Raw genomic sequence first — 12,748 nt, 5'->3', positions numbered from 1 at the left:
GGAGCTTAGCCTGGTGTGGGAGGCACCTGAATGTTTGCTTGACTGAATGCACATCATCTTTTATATAAAAAATGGTCAGTAAATGTGATTGAATTGACTTAAAAAATCTTCTGTGAGCTTTTCTCATGAGAGGTCATCTGCAGGCAGTGCACGTGCTTGGCGAGAGACAAGAACACAAACCAGAAGGCAGTCATCCGAGGGGCCCACCGCTGGACCGTCTAGACAGGAACACCTTTGAACTTAGCAAGGCTCTGGATGAAGGGCACAGGTCGAGAAACCACTGAACAACTGAGCCTACTCAGGGACAGTGTTTCTTCCATCCGTACAGGCAAGTGCGTTCTTTAGACCACCGTGGCAATTTGAGAGACACAAAAAAGGACACAGAGATTCAGGGACTCAGTGCAGTTTGCAGGGCAGACTGGGCCTTAGGTGAAGGAAACAGAAAATCCTTCCTGTTATCCTATCCTGTTCTACCCTACCTTACCCAATCCTATCTTTGTTTGTTTATACAGGCTCTCACTTTGACTGTCCCTCAACTCACTCGGTGGACCAAGCTTGGGCTGGAATTCACTGAGTTCTCCCTGCTCTGACTTCCTAGTATTGGGATTGGAGGAGTACGCAGCTACATCAGGGCCAGTCATGGACTCTTGATGCAAATCGAGGTTAACACGTTTCAAATCTTGCTGATATGGGGCAAAACCTGGCTGTTTAAATTCACCACAATAAAAGTTGGTCCTCGCAAAGTCCTGAATAGTTTTGTTTCCTTGGTTTTCAAACTCCCATTTTCTTCTGGGGCCAAGGCACTAAGTGACAGAAATTTGGTTTTGAGGAGGCACTAAATTAAGAAAAAGAAGAAAAATGGGGGAGAGAGAGAGAGAGAGAGAGAGAGAGGGAGGGAGGGAGGGAGGGAGGGAGGGAGGCAGGCAGGCAGGCAGGCAGTCAGGCAGGCAGGCAGGCAGGCAGGCAGGCAGGCAGGCAGGCAGGCAGGCAGGCAGGCAGGCAGGCAGGCAGGCAGGCAGGCAGGCAGGCAGGCAGGCAGGCAGGCAGGCAGGCAGGCAGGCAGGCAGGCAGGCAGGCAGGCAGGCAGGCAGGCAGGCAACTCTTACACAATTTACACAATGAGTCAGACACAGGGTCTAATGACACAGAGATGGCATCCCCAGTGGGAAAGACATACACGTGGGCCCTTCGATAGCTCAGTTGGTAGAGCGGAGGACTGTAGCTGAATAACCCAGTCATCCTTAGGTCGCTGGTTCGAATCCGGCTCGAAGGAGTCCTTAATTTAGGCGATTTTTTTTCTGTGCACCCTCTAGAGAATTAGGTGGCGTCTTCAATATTTGAATCAGACTAACACTATTCTCGATATACAGAGAAATGAATATAATTTTTAAAACTTGGTCGCTGTAATAATTTTTAATGCTTGCAAGCAGGCTTCGACTTCATAGCTCACATAATCTCATCCCTTTGGAGATCCTTGTCCCTTGAGGACAGGAACCAGGAACATCGTCTCGGCCGGGGTCTGGAGCGGGGAGTGCGTCCTCAAACCCTGCGCGAGGCCCTCGGGCAATCGGTGAGGCACGCGCGCCCTCCAGTGGCCGGAGAGTTTTCAACAGCCGGACCTCAGGCTCAAACTCCTCAGCCGCAACTGTCCAACCTGCTTAGCTTTCCCGTGTTACGGTGGTTTGTTGTTGTTGTTGTTTTCAAGCAGCTGGGAAAACCTGGCGCGTATCAGAATCACCTGGAGATATTTTACAACCGGTGCTAATTTCAGCTAATTTCAAAAGGTATGCAGATGATTTTAATGAGCTGCAAGGGCTTCTAAAAGGGCTGCTAGGCTGATGTAGCAGCGGGTTTATCAGCCAGGAGTCTCCGGCCTGCCCTGGCAGTAAGGTGAGCCTTTATTTTCAAAACAAAACCAAAAGACACTGCTAGAAAAGAAATGGCGGTTTTAGGAGAGAAATGCAAAAGGAGATTCAAGACAACTGAGTATCAGTACAACGTATATGCTAGTTTTGTATCTCAGATACAAAAATGTGATTCTCATACACTGTGGAAGACTGTCAGAGCAAGTAAGACAACGTAATTGACAAAGGTTTTAGGTCGATCAGAAGTTGTACAAGATTCTTTGGCACCTTCCACCCTGTGTGTCAGAACTTTTATTCTCGTAGCAAATTATTTTCAATTTTCGTTGTAAACCATAACGATCTTAAATTACCAACATGAAAAACCACGAGGTCGGTCTATAGTTGCAGACCCGTCTGAGTTGGCAGCTCCGGAAACTCTTGTGTTTTGAAAGTGTATTGGGGGGGAAAAAATACAATTTTCTTTTCAAAGATAATGTTTGGGCCTCGGACACAAAATGTATTAGATAGTCCCGGACTAGGTTTCTCTGCAAGGCACAGTAAGTTCCCACCCATTTCTTTCCATACCTTGTACGGTGTTCTGGGATGTTCTAGAACGGGTAATAATAGCCCCAGGGTGAACTGAAGGAAATAAGCAAACGACCTAGATTCAGACACACCTAGACTCCTCATCTTATTAACAAAGGGGAATCCTATAAGAACTTGATAGGAAAACGGGAAATAGTGAATAAAAAGATATTATCAAATAACTATTGCGAATGTAGGCCTGCGAATTCTCTCAAAAGTAAAACTCCAGTTCTCCAAGTCGTGAGGAAAATCTCTCGAAGAAGTCAGCCATTTCCTACAGAAGTGTGAGGCAACAACCAGGCCCTCCCGGGTCGCTGAGGGAACCCGAGAAGTTAAAAGGGGTCTTTAGAATGAGGGAGTTGGTGCCTCCAGCAAAATAGAGTTGGGGGGAAAAAACCCGAAGGGTGGAAAAACTGGAGAATGCGGGCATCGATCCCGCTACCTCTCGCATGCTAAGCGAGCGCTCTACCATTTGAGCTAATTCCCCACCTGGTGGTGCACGCTTGCTGCCTTGCTCCCTTTTCATATCTGGATGTAATTCAACAGCAGACGGTATTTTCAATCCACCTAATCGAGACTTTTTTTCCCCCCCTCGGGGTTTAACGTTTGCTTTTAAAAGCCCAGTGAAATCTGGACAAGACGATAAAACTGAAATGGAGGTGAAATGTATTTAAGAAAGTTTTTCCTGGGCTGGGTGTGGTGCTCAGTAACCCCACAACTGCAAGTAGGGAGAAGAAAGGGGTCCTGAGGCAGGAAGAAAATGGCCTCTTTGAGACCAGCTTGGGTTACCATAGCAAAACGAAGCTAAAAGTGTGCGATTGTGGTTTGGTAGTCGCAGAACAGCTCCGGGCTGACTTCCACCCGGGACAGGTGACAGACAGACAGTACCGCCTGTTCTGCGGAGGGCACAAGGGTACGTTCAGGGGGCCAGGACGCGGAGATCACTGAAGCAATGGTGCTGGGATTGGCAAGAAATTGACGCTGGGACCCTGTGTACACAAACCAGATGCCAGAGGTAAAATAAACTTTCGGCCGAGAAAAACACTAGCTCCCCAGGCGGCGAGGCTGGGCCTTGGCTCCCGGCCTTCTTTCAGGAATATTCCACCACCTTTGGCTAGAAGTGGATATATATGGTTTCAGACTAGAGAAATCTTTGCAAAAAGAGAGAAGTAGTAATTGTTTTTTCCTTCTGGACTTACGGAGCTGGCAATGTCTAGCCCAGAGCCCTACCTCGGACCTGGAGGCCGAGTTATCAGGTGGACCTCCGGGTCTTAGCTAGGGCTCTGGTGGTGAGCAGAGGGGTGGACTAGACGTGGTCAGAGGCCTGACATAGAGAATAGCAGGTGAGACCCCACCCACTGAATAAGCACAGCTGCCTCTTCTCCTGAAAGTTCATCAAAAGAGGTTTCCTCTTGTGAGCTTAAAGTTTATTTAAAAAACCTCATTAAAATTGGAGTAAGATAATAAAAATTGAAAGGGAGAAGGTGAGACATATTTAAGCCACTGGTTCTTGAGCCGGTTGGGGCTGAGTATGGGCTATTTCCGGAATACCAGGCCAGTAGGAGCTGGACAAAAGGCTCCTTTAAATAGGAATACATAATGAATAAACAAATAGGAAAAGGAAAGAAAGGAAAGAGAAACACACAACCAAAAACCCTATCCTGTGTCTCTGAGCTGTGCAAGGCGCCCATACAAGCCTTTCCAGGGTCTTTAGACCACCCTTAACGTTTGCTTTTCTCTTTTGCTTATTTATTACAGACAAGGTTGACAAAAAGAAAATTACTTTCTGTGAAAAGAAGCTCCCTCCACATAAGAGATTTTAAATCTCAGATGCTAAAACTGTATTCCTATCTTGCGGAACTATTATTCCTCTCATAGACTGGACCTGCTACTCACCACTGTCAAGATTCTTTCTCCTTACTGGACAGAGTCTGCCCACTCTGGCCAATATTTAACCTTCAAACGACACTGAGAAGTGTAGGCGTGCAATAGGAGCAGCTTAGTCCACTCCCAAGGCTCATTCCCATCTGCTGGCATGGTTACACTCATGGCCTGAGGTCTTTAGCAGGAACAAAGTTTGGGTTTCCAGAAACACTGGGATGGGTGTTACCTTTCCAAACTCTGGATTTCCTGGGGTGCTCGAAGATGAGGAATATTTTACAACCTACACTGAAGTGTTGACAGTTGCTAAATGGCACCACTTTCCCGGCTTTCGGGAAGAAATGCCAGGGCACCAAAATGACCAAAGGTCATTGCTCTCCCCCACCCACAACTACCCTTCCTCAGTTGTCTCAAACTTAATGCAACCATATCATTTATCTAGCAAACCTGAACAAGTCTAAGAGGAAGGACAGGCTATAGAATCTCTAGGAGACAGCAAATCTTACTAGTTTGTTTTTATATATATATATACATATATATGTATATATACCTATATATAGGTATATATATACCCATGAAACTATCAACATTATTATATAAAATATTCCAACTATTTAAAGAGATTAAAGTTATGGCAACTTAACAAAATAGAGATAATACAATATTCCTAAGAATAGGTCACTCATCTCCTTCGATAGCTCAGTTGGTAGAGCGGAGGACTGTAGTGGAGCTTCATCCTTTCCTGAGATATCCTTAGGTCGCTGGTTCGAATCCGGCTCGAAGGATGAATGTTTTGATGGTAATGAACATTATAATTTAATAACAGTCTTCCCCAAAGTGTAAGGGTCGTTTAGACAGACTCTGACAACTTGTCACTTACTGCCTCCTGGTTGCTCTAGTTTCTCTAATTTATATCCACTGGATATGTAGAATGTCAAGGGTCACCCTGCTCCCAAGACTAATTTTTTCCCAGGAATCAGGACATAGGCGACAGCCAATGGGGTCCTCTGCGGTCGGGACCAGTTGGTCTTGGCATAGGAAGAATTTTATGAGGCCTTGCCAAGCATACCCCAAAGCAAAACGTCACGTACCATATCCAAGAGAAAGCCATCAGTTCAGTCCCTTTTGCACAGTGTGTCCCCAACACACTCCACCCACCTCTGACAGTACTAGGCACACCTAAAATGTGAGATCCTCTCACTAGGGACCGTGAGATTGAGAAAAGGTCCCAGTGAGGGTTTAAAGGAGGGACTGGTCCTCCTCCTCTCCCTCCTCCTTCCCACTAAGGGCGAAGACGATTAATGTCTCCCAAACGACAGATGATGGGTGTAGATATTCACGTTGGGATCCCAGCAACTGGAGAGGTTGAAGCAGGAGAATCTAGGCATAGCTCGTAAATATCTGCAGGTTTTGATTTTGCTGTTGGTGTCTGCGTTTTGGTTTTTCTTTCTTAGAGGCTTTCTGGAGCACCTAGACCGCCTCAGTTCCTTACAGCCTTCCCTCAGCTCTCCACCCTCTTTCCGCTTCAGTCCCCGATACTAGCCGAAACCCGGAGTCCTCGGCATTGCTGTACGCCTCGCAGACCTCCAGAATGCTAGAAATATTTCCATAAATTCTATATGCTTTCCTTACCTCTCGTAATTAATAAACTTTAAAACGTATAAATTCCAACAAATAAATAAAAGCTTCCTTGAACGGCATGCCATGTTCTCCCACGAGACTCATTTTTCTGTCTTGGGACCAGGAAGCTGAGTGGTCCATAGGTGGTCTCTAGGCAAGCATTAACAGCATACTTAAATGTGGGATGATTACATTCATTAACTTTGAGGTATATGTTATGTTTTGTTTATTTGTTCCAGTATAATTGTTCAATATACAAGGGCCACTTCATTCCTAAATACATGCAGTGTGGGTAGGTTTTGTCAACTTGACACAGCTCGTCAACTGAAAGAAGTTTCGAAAATGCCTCTCCTATCAGACTGACCTGGAGGCAAGTCTCTGCGGGCATTTTCATGATGAATTTTCATGATGAAAGATTGATGTGGACGGCTCAGCCGCTGTGGGTGGTGCCACTGCTGGGCAAGTGGCCCTGGCTTGTATAAGAAAGCAGGCTGAGTAAGCAAACCAGTAAGCAGCATGTTATCTGCTTCATTTCCTGCTCCCAAGTGCCTGCCTGCTTGAACACGGTGACAGCAACAGAACTAAAACACATGTCAAAAGCCTCTCAAGTTTTGTGTCTCATGCAGTTGCATTCACCCTTCAGAAAAGAGAATCATGCTTGTCTCTGAACTGGGCAATAGCTCTGTATCAGGATGCATTATCTATGATATTGTTGCTATTTTCTCTCACTTTTAGCAGAGGGAGGAGGTCCTAGAGAGACAGGACAGCACAGTGGGACAATAAAAGCAATGTCCTAGTACCTTAAGAGACTTTCCTGGTAGCTGTCATTTTGAATGAATCCAAAAATAGAATCCAAAAGTAGAATAAAACAGCCGGCTACTCCATAAATCATCAAGTGCTTGACAGGTACGTTAAGTAGCTTCCTTCGATAGCTCAGTTGGTAGAGCGGAGGACTGTAGGTGTTAACTGATATCCTTAGGTCGCTGGTTCGAATCCGGCTCGAAGGAGGATTATTTTAATGGCACAGACTCAATGACAATTGAATTGACTTAACCAACTTAAGAAGTTCAGATTTGGAGGCGATTTAAGTCCATGCATATAAACAACATTCAGTTTAGACCTGCAATTTTAACGAGATAATTTTTTTATAGCTAAACATACTAGAAAGATTTCCATACATGTTATAATTTATAAACCTTTCATAATTCATATATCCCATACAAATATCCCTGGATGGCTTCTTGTTTTTCCCGATGGTACTCATTTTTCTGTCTTAGGATCAGGAAGCTGAATGGCACCATAGGTGCTTACTAGCCAAGCACGACAGCATACTTAAAAATGGAGTGGTTAAAATTACTGTTTGAGGTGTATGTGTAATATTTCATTTATTTGCTCCATTACAATTGTGCAAAATAGCAAGTTTCCCTCCTTTTCTAGATCCACGTTAAAGGTCTCTCGTGCACTTGTGTCTACCCCTGGTTTTCCTTGTTCAGAAAGGAATCACGCGTTTCTCTGGTGAAGTGGGCAACAGCTGTGCTTCAGGATAGTATTGCTTGCCTATGGTACCACTGTCATTTTCTCTTACTTTTAGCAGAGAAAGGAGGTGTAAGGAGACTGGAGAGCACAGCAGGGAAAGTGCATCAAGGGGATGATGGTTCCCTCTCGAAGGATTCAGGGCACGCACATTCCTAGATGCAGTTTGGGAAATCTATGTGAAACACTTATGCATTAAGAGAACATGTTCTTACACACCTGCGGTGTGATCATTAGCTAATTTTATAATCTCTAGTACCTCAAAAACACTTCCTTATCATTTTACAAGAAATCAGATGAATTGCAACAAATCTACCAGCTATTTTATAAGTTTTTAAAAAGTGTCCTGACATGTTCCTTCGATAGCTCAGTTGGTAGAGCGGAGGACTGTAGGACTGGATGCTAGTAATCCTTAGGTCGCTGGTTCGAATCCGGCTCGAAGGAATTGCCTTTTGAAAATGGCTCACCATCCACTGGATTACCAGGATTTAAAAAAAAAAAAAAATTGGAAAACACCATGAACCATTGTCATGTGGATATACACAATTACAGAAGTTGGTGTGAAATAAGCAAATGCAATCAACAACCCCATGAAATTTACGTGTTCATTCATTGACAAGTCAACAATTCTTCACGATCCTCTACTATAGTCATACTTTTTAAAAAATATTAATTAAATTTTAAAAGTGTCTCTCTTGTAGGCCAGGCTGATCTGGAACTTACCTTCCTTTTTCCACCTCCCAAGAGCTGAGGATCACATGATGGCCGCCACTCCCGGTTGACTTGGCAATTAATATGTATAAACATTTCGTTAACAATAATTCCAAGCACACACAAAGTAGAGAAATAGCTTTAGGTGTTGCCATTTAGCCGCGCGTGAGGCACTCTGGCATCTTTTTCACATGTGCTCCCCCCCCCCCGCCCCCAGCTCTCAATGTTTCATAGTAACTCTATGAGGTGTTCTCAAGCGTCACCATTGCTGGTGAAGTAGTCAGTTAAAAATTAAAAGCAGGAGTCTGTTCTCCCCGCACCGTACAAGTAGCAGAGGTAACCAACAAAAGTTCAATGAAAGCACCAAAACAAACTCCCGAGAAACCCAGGTTTAATTATTAGGCCTTTCGATGCACCCGAGTTTTACAAATAACGCCCGGCTTCTGTTCTCTATAATTTTCGTGGCTATGGAGGATGAGAAATAATATCCGGCCTCGGCGAGGGAACACTTAATCCTCAGGGTCGTCCTAGGCTCCGTAAAGCAGGAGGGACGGTTATTTCACTAATTCTAGCAGCATCGCTGGTGCCTGGCCAGCTGGCCTAAGCCAGAGCCACCGCAGCTGCCACGGCTCTGGGTCCCAATGGCAAGAGCGGCCACTTGGCGGCGCAGACGAGCGGCTGGCATGAGGGTCGCGCCCCCTGGCGGCTGCCCCGAGGCTGCGCAGGGTACTGACCGAAGTGTGGCCGGACAGCAAAACTGAGCGATGCTACTCCTCACACTTCGCTCATCAACTGGCAACAGAAATAGATTCGCGCACGACAGTAGTCAGAGAGAGGTCTTTAAATAGCTAACACATTTAAAGATTTCAATATCCACCAAGTTAAATTTGAAATCACCAGAAGGCGCGTTTAAAATTTAAAAGGACAAACCCAATTACGATTCCAAAATTCTATGTGCAAGTTTATACGCGGCTTCAAAAAACTTTAATTTAAAAATGTTTAAAACTCAGTTGAAATTTCAAATAATTAAAACTTAAAAGCTCTGACTGAAATTTACAAGTTGAACTTCATAAAGCTTTTTAAAAGATGAGTTATCCCCCTCAACCCTATTTGCACCACCGTCCTAAAATAAAATACTGTTTTGGTCTCTACAACACAAAACTCTCCCAACAAATTCTGCAAAAACAAAAACAAAAACAAAAACAAAAAACCGTGAGACGCACCAGGACACGCACATTAAAAAAAAAATTAAAAATAGTCCTCCAGAGCTTGCCTCAGGCCGGGGTTGCACTCTGCAGGGACTCACTGCCCGTGGCTCCGCCTCTTACTCCAGAGTGAAGTCTGTGGGGTCCGCCCCGCCCCTGCCCCGCCCCTTCCACGCCCCGCCCCAGACCCTGCCCCGCCCACGCCCCGCCCCGGACCCGGAATCTGGCTCTGAACGTCCATTCGCGTTTACCTTGTCGGCTCCGCTGCCTCGCAACCGACCACGCCATCTTTTGATTGGTATTCACGGAGTTGTCCCAGCCCCACGCTGCAGACTAGCACACGAAATTTACGTCATAGGCCACTTCTAGTCCCCCCTCCCTGACCGCAGATCCGCGCGCAGGATGTGCGTCATCGGGTAGCGACGGATTGACGACTGTCGTGCTCCCCATATCCGCCATCATGAAAGCCGCGGAGTTGGTGGAGGAGCGAAAGGCGCCGATGGAGGCAGTTTCGCAGGAAGAGGCAGAGAGGAATGCAGATGCGGCGGAGGAGCAAGAGGAGCCCGAGGAAGCGGACTGCGACGGCAGCAGCAGCAAGAAGAAGAGGAGGGTAGTGCCGGGTATTGTTTACCTGGGACACGTCCCGCCGCGATTCCGGCCCTTGCACGTTCGCAACCTGCTCAGCGCCTACGGTGAGGTGGGACGCGTTTTCTTCCAGGCCGAAGGTAAGCCCTGCGTCCAAGGGAGAGGGTGGCGATGCAGGCAGGTGGGCACAATTTATTGCAGGCTGTACACGCATGAGGCGTGGGAGAGACTTTCCCTACTAGCTGTGGAATCTGTACCATTCCCGTCTCTTAGAAGGCTGGGGCGGGGGAAGGAGAATGGAGAGGGTGGGCGGATAGAGTGCAGTAATAAGGCCTGAAAGATACCCCTGATATTTAGGTAATCCCTGAAACAGTGTATGATTCGCCTCCTTCAGCCTCTTCCACCTCTTGACGTGCACAGTTTGGAGACGGAGGTGGGAACTGGGCTCTTGGTGTTCAGGGAGTTGCACTTGAAGAGAGAAGTGAGTGAAAGGGTCTGCATCTTGCAGATCGTCCTTTTCCATCAGCAGCTGTGAACTGACACCCGAGCTAGCAGGTTTGAACTTCCGACCAAGCGGAGGTGTGTCTCGGTGGATGCTTGACCAGGATGTTCGCTTTGTTTGGCCCACAGACCGCTTTGTGAGACGCAAGAAGAAGGCAGCTGCGGCTGCAGGAGGGAAGAAGGCAGCTAAATACAGCAAGGACTATACAGAAGGCTGGGTGGAGTTCCGTGACAAGCGCATAGCCAAGCGAGTGGCAGCCAGTCTACATAACACGCCCATGGGTGCCCGCAGGCGCAGCCCCTTCCGTTACGACCTGTGGAACCTTAAGGTGAGATTCTAGGTTTCTCTGCCACACTTTCATTAGTCCCGCAGCCCTAGCCCAGGCGCACTGTCCCCCTTGGTCTTCCCTGTCCTGACCTTTTCTTGTTTTCCTGGCCACAGTATTTGCATCGTTTTACGTGGTCGCATCTCAGCGAACACCTTGCCTTTGAGCGCCAGGTACGGAGGCAGCGCCTAAGAGCAGAGGTCGCCCAAGCAAAGCGAGAGACTGACTTCTATCTTCAAAGTGTAGAACGGGGAAAACGCTTCCTTGCAGCGGATGGGGATGCTACTCGCCCGAATAGCTCCTGGACATTTGCTCAACGTCCCACTGAGCAGGAGCTGAGGGCCCGGAAGGCAGCACGGCCAGGAGGGCGGGAACGAGCTCGACTGGCAAACGCCCAGGACCAGGCCCGATCCAACAAAGGGCTCCTTGCCAAGATCTTTGGAGCCCCTCCACCTGCAGAGAGCAAAGAAGAACCATAGCCAGCAAGGGACTCCTGGTGGAAAAGGAAGCCACTTGTACCTACCAGCCCTGCTCTCCGCTGGTCTGTCCCCACAGAGTGTAACCGACAGCCCAGGAAGATATTTTCTCTCTATTCCACAGACCAAGAGTCTGGTAAAAAAAAAGGCTCTTTTTTGTAGGCCTCTTTTACCTACCCTGATCAAATCCTGTAAGTGCCCAGTTAAGAACTTACTCTCCAGGCTGATTACTCCTGGAAGTGCCTGTTGTCTTTTGTTGGACTTCTGGTTGCCTGCCTCATTTTCAGTGGGCTTCTAACAATTTCTGGTTTGAAAAGTGTGGATTTGCCTTCCACTAGCGTAGCCATGACAAGCCCATGTGATCTATGGTGTTTATTCACTGTGGTAGGGGGCAGAATTAACAGGAATTGGTTTAGTGGCCCAATTTGAAGTTTTGTTTGAAAATAAAAAATAATCCAAAGCTTCAGAGAAACTCTGTTTCAAAAAACAAAACAAAACAAAAAAATTGTATGTGTTTAGTTTTTCAGGTGGGAATCAGAGTGAGTTTCAACTTCTTTTGAAGCCAAACTCAGTTACTCTGGTGCAGACATGATCCTTGTCTACTCACGACTCATTTTGAGATAGGGCCTCACTCCATTGTTCAGGCTAGCCATGAGTTCATTCTGTAAGTTACTGGTAAGCTTTGAGCTAACTCTGTGGCCAGGTAGGCCCTGAACTTGAAATCCTGTCTCAGCCTCCCAAAGAGCTGAGATTATAGGTGTGTGTCAAGAAACCTAGCTTCAATGTTATACATACATAAATAAATAAAATAATTTATGTTCCTTTTCTTTGTACGATAAGTTTCTCATCTTGAAAAGATGTTTATGATTTATCATGAACCCTATCTTTTAAAATGTTTCAGTAATCATTTTCGTGTGTGCCTTATGTATAAAAATTATACATGTGGTAAGAAAGATACTACTAAATGTGGGGAAAAAAGACAGCTGGTGTATGAGCCGCCCCTTCATGGATCCTTTCCACCTGCCTTTACAGCCCCTGTTCCTATCTCCATTCCCCTTCCTCAGCCCTGTCCACACTGTGGCTCTGTCACATGAACCACCCTCCTCAGCACCTTCTGAAACTTCTCTTCCAACAGCCTGACACCCTGGCCCCTCACTCCCTTCCCTACAAGCTCAGGTGTATTTCTTCTTCGCAATCAAGTCTGATAAGATGTCAGGCTGGCTTCCCTGGCTTCCCCTCCCTAGGTGGGTGCTCTGCTTCTATGGAGCTGAAGCACTGATTTCTTTCTGGGGTGGCATTCCTCCTATTTTACCGTAATTGTTATTTGCTTCCTTGGTGTTCTTAGATCGAACTTTTATCTTTGACTCCTTAGGGTTTCAGTGTGTTTGGCAAACTCTTTGAGTAGCTGTGAGGAGAGAGATTATAAAAATCCTGAAGAATATGTTCAGCAGTTTACCTGTGATGTTTCCTTTGACAACCAA

At 46.4% G+C, this 12,748-nt stretch overlaps 1 protein-coding gene and 5 non-coding genes across 6 annotated transcripts; 5 read left to right on the top strand and 1 right to left on the bottom strand.

Annotated features, from left to right (window-relative positions):
- Positions 1–1,185: 1,185 nt before the first annotated feature.
- Positions 1,186–1,273, top strand: Trnay-gua. The gene is given in 2 exon segments: positions 1,186–1,222; positions 1,238–1,273. It is a non-coding gene; the product is annotated as a tRNA-Tyr (tRNA).
- Positions 1,274–2,843: 1,570 nt separating this feature from the next.
- Positions 2,844–2,916, bottom strand: Trnaa-agc. Its single transcript has one exon. It is a non-coding gene; the product is annotated as a tRNA-Ala (tRNA).
- A 2,082-nt stretch (positions 2,917–4,998) lies between these two features.
- Trnay-gua lies at positions 4,999–5,095 on the top strand. The gene is made up of 2 exons: positions 4,999–5,035; positions 5,060–5,095. It is a non-coding gene; the product is annotated as a tRNA-Tyr (tRNA).
- A 1,757-nt stretch (positions 5,096–6,852) lies between these two features.
- Positions 6,853–6,937, top strand: Trnay-gua. The gene is given in 2 exon segments: positions 6,853–6,889; positions 6,902–6,937. It is a non-coding gene; the product is annotated as a tRNA-Tyr (tRNA).
- An 882-nt stretch (positions 6,938–7,819) lies between these two features.
- Trnay-gua lies at positions 7,820–7,907 on the top strand. The gene is given in 2 exon segments: positions 7,820–7,856; positions 7,872–7,907. It is a non-coding gene; the product is annotated as a tRNA-Tyr (tRNA).
- A 1,848-nt stretch (positions 7,908–9,755) lies between these two features.
- On the top strand, positions 9,756–12,100 carry Abt1 (activator of basal transcription 1). The gene is made up of 3 exons (XM_038333273.1): positions 9,756–10,104; positions 10,595–10,794; positions 10,908–12,100. Exons 1-3 carry the CDS (start codon positions 9,840–9,842, stop codon positions 11,268–11,270), a joined length of 828 nt encoding a protein of 275 aa, XP_038189201.1. The 5' UTR covers positions 9,756–9,839; the 3' UTR covers positions 11,271–12,100.
- The last annotated feature ends 648 nt before the right edge of the window (positions 12,101–12,748 follow it).

This window comes from Arvicola amphibius, chromosome 6 (assembly GCF_903992535.2).
Source record: "Arvicola amphibius chromosome 6, mArvAmp1.2, whole genome shotgun sequence".
In the NCBI taxonomy this organism is placed as follows: domain Eukaryota; kingdom Metazoa; phylum Chordata; class Mammalia; order Rodentia; family Cricetidae; genus Arvicola; species Arvicola amphibius.
This window is presented reverse-complemented; position numbering and strand designations above follow the sequence as displayed.